Source organism: Micropterus dolomieu, linkage group LG04, assembly GCF_021292245.1.
Source record: "Micropterus dolomieu isolate WLL.071019.BEF.003 ecotype Adirondacks linkage group LG04, ASM2129224v1, whole genome shotgun sequence".
Taxonomy (NCBI): Eukaryota; Metazoa; Chordata; class Actinopteri; order Centrarchiformes; family Centrarchidae; genus Micropterus; species Micropterus dolomieu.
Window position 1 is genome coordinate 22098817 of NC_060153.1, and position 7356 is coordinate 22106172.

Sequence of the window (7356 nt, forward strand, 5' to 3'; positions counted from 1 at the left end):
AACAAGAAGCAGAACCACGCCGTCACAATAAAACTTGTGATGGGGTGGTAAGTGACAGGGTGGTAAATTTCTTCCTAAAATGGCTGCAGTTCTCCATGTGGTCAAATTCCTGACCTGGCACACATGTATTCAATGTGAAATATTATTTTCTTTGCATTAATAGTGTAAAGATATAAATAAAATGTTTTTCCAATCTATCTTGCGTGACATGGTGGGGTTGAGCTTGACAGATCCTGTCTAACAATAGACTGTGTCTAACATAAAAAATGAACAAATAAACAATGTAAGTTAATGTCAGTACATGCCTGCCTTTGTTCTAGGTGGCTCCAAAAGCTCAGATGATGTCACGTCAGCTTTGTGATGTTAGTTAAAGCAACAGTACCTTTTTTAATCACATAACAAGTTAGTGACGGGGTGGTAAGTTAATCTGAGGGACGAACACAAATGATAAAATATTTTCAAATTTAAAAAAAATTATATGTATATATCTTATGTAAACAGGGACACAATTATAATCCTGAAAATAATCATGGTTTGAAAAAATTTTAGATGAAAATGCGGACATGTGAAATTGGCCATGTACTAATGAAAACTATTAAAATTAGTATGTTACTCTTTAGGAATAGTATTTTTATTATATATCATGCTAACTAGAACACTTGAATTAACAGCTTTAAGCTTTGGAAACACACTTTGGGATATTTTTTGTAATTTATGCATCTCGTGTCAAACATTGCGGACCCAAATGGCAACTATTTCAGAGAATGACTCAAAAACAGTCTATGTAGTGAAGTAAAGTAATGTTCCCAGATCTCAGCAATTACTTTTGTGAGTGTAAGGTTATAGTAACTGCAAGAAATGATCAGCCAAGCTTAGAAAATAAGTTGTATTTTAACCTGGAATTATCCTTAATCAGTTAATCTGCTCTTCGACTCCCAGAGGTCCATCTTTAGGCCCGCTGTTTCCATGAAGGCTGTGATAGACATGCTCCTCTAACCGCCTGGGATCCAGATGCTGGTACCGGCAGATGTGCCCTGGTACATCCACATCAGCATATTCATCGAGGCCGAGAGTGACAGTGGACTCCCGGTGCTTTGATGTGAAGTGGGAGCAGAGGTCAGGTGGTGGCAGTGGTAGAGCTGAAAGATCAGCGCAGTCTGGAGCCGAGCAGCTACAGCCGAGTTCAGGTTCAGTTCTTACACCGGGCATCATTGTCTCATAGTCTGATGATATCTGTGGGATGAACAGAATGAATTTACTGGACAATATTTTCAGTGAGCAGCCATGCTAGTGTTAGGCTGCACTTAGGCACAGCTGAGCTTTGAGCTAAATGCTAATGTTCAACATGCTCACAGTGACAATGCTAACATGCTGATGTTCAGCAAGTATAAGTGTTTACGATATTACATATTACACTATGGCATCAAAGGAGATACCACGTGGGGACTGCAGAAACTGTGATTGATGCTTTGTTATGAGTTTGTTTTGAGAGTGAGGATAACATTAAGGAAGTTAAAGGCTTTCAGTAGTCTTTTCCTTTCAGTAACAAACATTTAACATAGCAAATGCAAAACAAATCTGCAGCTCACCACGATCACCACTTTGTATGAATGAATGAACAGAAACACAGCAATAACAGTAGAAACGATGAAATATTGTTATCTGGATTAGTTGTAACTCCATGTCTGTAAATCTGTGTGTGTAGCCCACAGTTGCCCTGAATCACATAGTAAATGAAAGTCTATTGTTACGGAAAGGATTTCAATCCCATATATCCCCATAAGAACTTGTGTTGACTATATCCTAACACTTGATAATTAGCACTAAATGTTAGTAGCCTACAGCTGAGGTCATTTGATGGTGGCGCAAGATGAAAAGTCAAGTGACTAACTGCACTATTCATCCTGAGGGCGACATGAACGTCTGTACCAAATTTCATGACAATCCATCCCTTAGTTGCTGAGATATTTCAGTCTGGACAAAAGTGGTGGACCAGCCAGCCTTGCCAACCCAAGAGCCATGCTGCTAGCGTGGCTAAAAGTTTCTGTCATGGACAAACCTCTCTACTGTGGCGTGGAGCTGGTCTTCTTTGTTTGACAGCCAGCAGAAGACAAAGTGTGAACAGACACACACACAGTATCGCTGCCATGCACATCACTGCTGTCAAGTACAGCGGCAGGTGGAGCTCTGCAGGAGAGAACAACAACTGAAGTTACCTGGCAGGGGATTGAATTACACGCACATAAAATCATGAATATTGTGAAAAAGATGGGCACACAAACACACACACACACATCACTTACTGTCTATTGTGAGATCTCTTGGAAAGACGGGTGATTCACTTACTGGAAAGCACAAATGCAAAAAAGCCAAAGAATTTATATATAAAAGTACAAAAGTAAAATAAAAACACACTGAGCCACTGTGTCTGATGTACTGTGTAGTTACACATATCTTACAGTAATATGTGAGATTTCTTGCAGGGTTCACTGTTGTTGAAGAATAGGAAAAAGACAATTAGTTTCCAAAAGTATACAAATGTGCAGTTGTAATAACCTAAGCATTTTTATAGCAAAAGAAACTCCTGAAAAGAGGAACATGTGTGGGAAAGTTAACACTACTTAGTTCTCATTATAGAAAGAGGGGCCTGACAGCTTTAGATCTAAATGACCAGGTGGACAAAAACTATACAGTAACTGACTTGTAATCCACCTATTTAGCTGTAAGCTACTAACCACAAACCTGATTTTATTATAAGCATATGAACGTCATGTGCATGACAGAATACCACGTATACGTAGTTAACATGTTGATCCTGTGCCATGACACACGTACCTCGGGAAACATTCAGTAGTATGAAACTGATATAATCAGGGTCATGGCTGACATCCACCCCACACCGGTATGTCCCGCTGTCCGATGAGAAGAGTTTGTCCACCCTGACGATGAAGAAGGCCCCGGAGGTGTTGTCGAACAGAGAGAAACGTCCCTTTGTCTCCCACTGATTTTGTTTGTCTGTCCGTATCAGGGTATTGGAGGACACATTGCCGTCATTGTCACGGCAGAAGTACTTATGATAGTGCACCCAGCCATCTGGATATACACATCTGAAGTCAAATCTCTGACCTTCGACACCGGTAACAGCTGTGGTTCTGACACTGATCAGAGCTACCAGTTAGAATAAGCTGTGTTAGTCTCAAAATCATGTAACCATGTGTTTTAATAAACAGTTTATCTCAAATGAAGTCTTTTAAATCAGCATTAAAAGTCTAAATGCATAGCATGCAGCCCACCTTGGATTTGTAGTATAGTAATGATGACTGTTGTAGTTGTTCTCCATGAGATCCAGGTTGCTCCCATCTCTCCCAGTTTATTTTCAGTCCACACACTCTTCTTTCCAAGCTGTATAATGAGGCAGACACCTGGACTAAAGATCACGTATGAGTGTTCTGGTGCTTTCATGTCCATGTGTTAAAACCTCTTCCTCTTTCACTGATCAGACCACTTCACACAAAACCTTCAGCCTACAAGAGTGAATTCACGGCAGCTTGTGGGAATCAAAAAACCTTTCAGTGTCCTCATAGCATATTTTTTACTGCAAAATAGAGTTTAATTTGCCACATCCTTCAAGTCAATTCTATCCTCCCCTGTAATCTACTTGAGTTATCTTGAGTTTCCTTTTGCCAAAATTTATGTTATTACTGATCTATAAAGCATTAACAAATAATTTATAAACAGTTGAAGCAGCACCAGTCAATATTTTTTTATTAACAATGGATCAAATGACTACGAGGTGAATCGGATGCTCGTAGTCACAAATCCACAGAGATTTATCACCAGACTGCAGTTATGAGGTTTATGGAGCATTTTATCTTCTTTCAGCCAATTGTTTTGGTTATTAAGACCCACAACTGTTTTCAATTACTCTTGTTTTCAGCAGCAGCAGGGTTACTACGTTTAAACCTAAAATAAACCAACTGTAGACTGAATGAAAAAAGTGGGCATATTCGCCGTGACGTCACCCATTTGTTTGTGGACCACTGTTACTCACATAATCACTTCCTCTTTAGTGGTTTTGCCTACAAAATAAAAACACTAGAAGCTTATGTTTATTGTAATGGTTTATTTGTTGTTGAACTGAGCTTTGAGAAATTCTGAACGACATTGAAAAGAGTCTGTAGCCAGCTTGACACACCTCTGAAAGAGCCATCAGAAAACGTGATTCCCCTAAATGTCCTGTGCCTGGAGATACTGGGGAAATGAAAAAGCACTCTTAGGTTGATGGATGCGGATCAAAAACTGAAACACAAACACTGCAGCATATGCCGCAATGTAAGCCGAAAAACAGTTGCTGCAGAATCCATTTGTTGAAGAGAGAGAGGAAACAAACTGTCTCCAAGTGGGATCAAACACACAACCCACTTGGTGCAAGTCATGTGCTTTACTAACTGAACTAACTGAACACCTTGTTGATAGAAGTCAATATTACATCTTATATTCTCATCCACCATCTAATGGTTAAAAATATTGCTCTGATGCAAAACCTATTTGCCGACCCCTGCTGTGTATTATTACTACTACTTCTTTGAACGTACGTATTCAACGTAGTGATGAGTGTCTGAAGTAGAACAAGAAGAACGTAGTGACGAAACACGCTATGTAGCGCTGTTTGTCTGTTTTCAGCTACTTTAGAAACATGAAGACGCAACGTAGCAACGTCCTAGTAAGGGGGACGGTTATGTAGATATAAATGGCTCACTCTAATAAAAACACAACGGTTCATTATGTAAGGTCTTTATACCCCACTAAAAACATAGTTATGGATCATAGATTGCATTTCTATCAATAGATCCTTAGAAATATTACACACCGGACCTTTAAATATATGTTCTTTCCACTTTATTATGCATTATTCAATTTGATATTGCCTCATGGTACACACAAGATAATATGTAATATGACCACTAGGAGTTGCCAAAGTCACAACCTTTAACATACACACAGATAGGCATCAGCCCTAAAGTTTATGTGTTTATTAGGTACAGACAAATCTTATGACAGCTGCTGACTTATTGAAGGTTAAAGCTTCCTCTTCATACCGGAAACATACGTTCAAAAATGCCACAAAGAGTCATTTATAAACACACACACACTTCTTTTGTAAACAGATATCTGCATATGAATGCAGAATCTGTATGCAGAGGACAAAGTATTGGTATTTTGGTATTGGAAGTGTTCTGGTTTCAGTTTGTAGTCTATTTGTGATCCCAGTATTGACCAATCATGTTGAATTGTGTTAATCTAAGATTTGCAATAAAGGATTTATCTAAAAACTTCTAAAATTGTGTTGAGTTTTATACATTGCAGATACTGCTTCACAGGGACATCTCTTAAATGAAGGCAAGTGCTACAGTTAGGAAGTCAGTTTGAAGACTTTCACCTTACCTCTTGATTTTGAGAAGAAAAGAGACCTCTTCTCGAGGTCTCTTTTCTTCTCAAAATCTGGGATTAAACTGCAAACTGCATTGTCTGCACTCTGGCTACCCAAAGCTCATTTCCCAAGTTCCCTGTAATTGAAAAAAGCATTTGATGCTTCAACTTCTTAGTGATTGAGTTTGTGAAATACATAAGGCAAAAGCTAAATCTAATCATAATTACGAAAACACCGGATAAACTCGTCCTGCTAAAAGGGAACAAGCCTAGCTAACAAGTACCACTCAGCTTATAATTATTGTTGAAACCGTGTCATAGAGTCACAAAAAATGCCATGAATAATAAAAATACATGAAATGCAGCTCAAAGTGCCTTATAAAATGCAATCTAATGCAAGAACACTGTGATGTTACAGGTAAAGTCTTAACAATAGCAGTTTCAAAAATCCATTTGAAGCTTCACAAAGCTAAATGTTCATATAGAGCTGTTATATCAGATTTCATTATATTGTAAGGTATTCCTGTGATCCTGTAAACCCTGATCTATCTGAGCTTGGACTGCCATCACCCAGCCGTCCTTTTTCACTCTACTCTATCAAGTACTAACTATCAAGCAAATCAAACATTCATGTAAGTATGTAAAGTGGCCCAGCGAAGGGAGAAAAACATGTTCCTTTGCAGATTTTCTCTCTGTTGGCCACAGACAGACGACTGCACCTGTCAGCATGTCTTTGTAAGGGAAAGAAATTTAACTGGCGAAGCAGAATAGGACATACAGTTCACTTATCCATCAGTGTCCATGAAAATCATACTGATCACACCTTTGAGAGTAACTCAGACTGTTTCTGATAAATCCAAACCAAACCAAAGTGATCTGGGCCTCACGTCTGTGGAATCACTGCAAGACATGGAGTGAGAAGCTGATGCCTTGCTTGTACGGCTCCTTGTAGGTTTGCTTGTTGCATCTCTCGTTGCTGTAGGATTCTTTGTGTGTTTTCCACAACAGCCATCACCAGTTCTTTCAGATATTGTAGACGGCAAAGGTTTGATGTAGACCCTAGAGCTGGCTTGATGCTTGACTTGGACGTTTGCACCTGAATATCTTGAATCTGCATTGTGTCTGGAGCAGCAGATGTTTTCATAGATGTGAAGGGGTATGTTACATTCAGCCTCTGTAGACGCAGATGTTGGTGGGTCCTGTTTTGAGTGGTGAGTACAAGAGAATCGCTCGGATACGATTTTTTTTGGCTGCACTTCCCCAGCAATGTCATCATACTCACAGTTGGCCTGTTGAGAAGAAGAAATAATCAATAGGTTTTAGTTGCACTACTACTACAAACTCAAATATCAGAAAACATCATAACAATAATGATAAAAATATAAATTGGAAAGACAAAACTGGATAACATTTTATTCTACAGGTTCATCATTTTCTAAATTATTTGTAAAGAACTATGTAATTTGGTGTTAACCCACGTTAATATTAATTCAATATTCATTCATTATTGGTAACACTTAATTGTGTTGTGCACTTTAGCACATTCAGCTAAACTGCTGAATGGTTAGCTGACTAACTAAAAGATTTCCAGGTTACACTAGCAATTAATTGGAATCAGGACTTTCAACAATACATTTAGACACTAAATCTTGCTGCTATCTTGACTTTTCTGTCCTGCCTGTTTGTGCTTCTTGTGCTATGCCTAAGAGGTTGTCTGGCTCATTTTTGTTTAGATGGGTTAAACCTCTGTTGTTTGTTATTGGCCCAGCTACATTGTTTTTTTGAGTATGTCCAAAAATGTTGGACATACAATGTTGTTGCTGTTATACAATGTTTGTTATATGGACTGACAGTTTAGCTTGTGTGTGTATGTGTGTGTTGGTGTTGATATGGACCAATTGTTCTTGTTTTTATATTGGTCTAGTC

The 7356-nt window shown here is 38.6% G+C and overlaps 1 protein-coding gene across 1 annotated transcript; it reads right to left on the minus strand.

Annotated features, from left to right (window-relative positions):
* Window positions 1-912: 912 nt before the first annotated feature.
* LOC123969737 lies at window positions 913-3360 on the minus strand. Its single transcript, XM_046047366.1, has 4 exons — window positions 3294-3360; window positions 2836-3168; window positions 2060-2187; window positions 913-1233 (listed from the first exon to the last, which is right to left on the minus strand). Exons 1-4 carry the CDS (start codon window positions 3358-3360, stop codon window positions 913-915), a joined length of 849 nt encoding a protein of 282 aa, XP_045903322.1.
* Between the last annotated feature and the right edge of the window lie 3996 nt (window positions 3361-7356).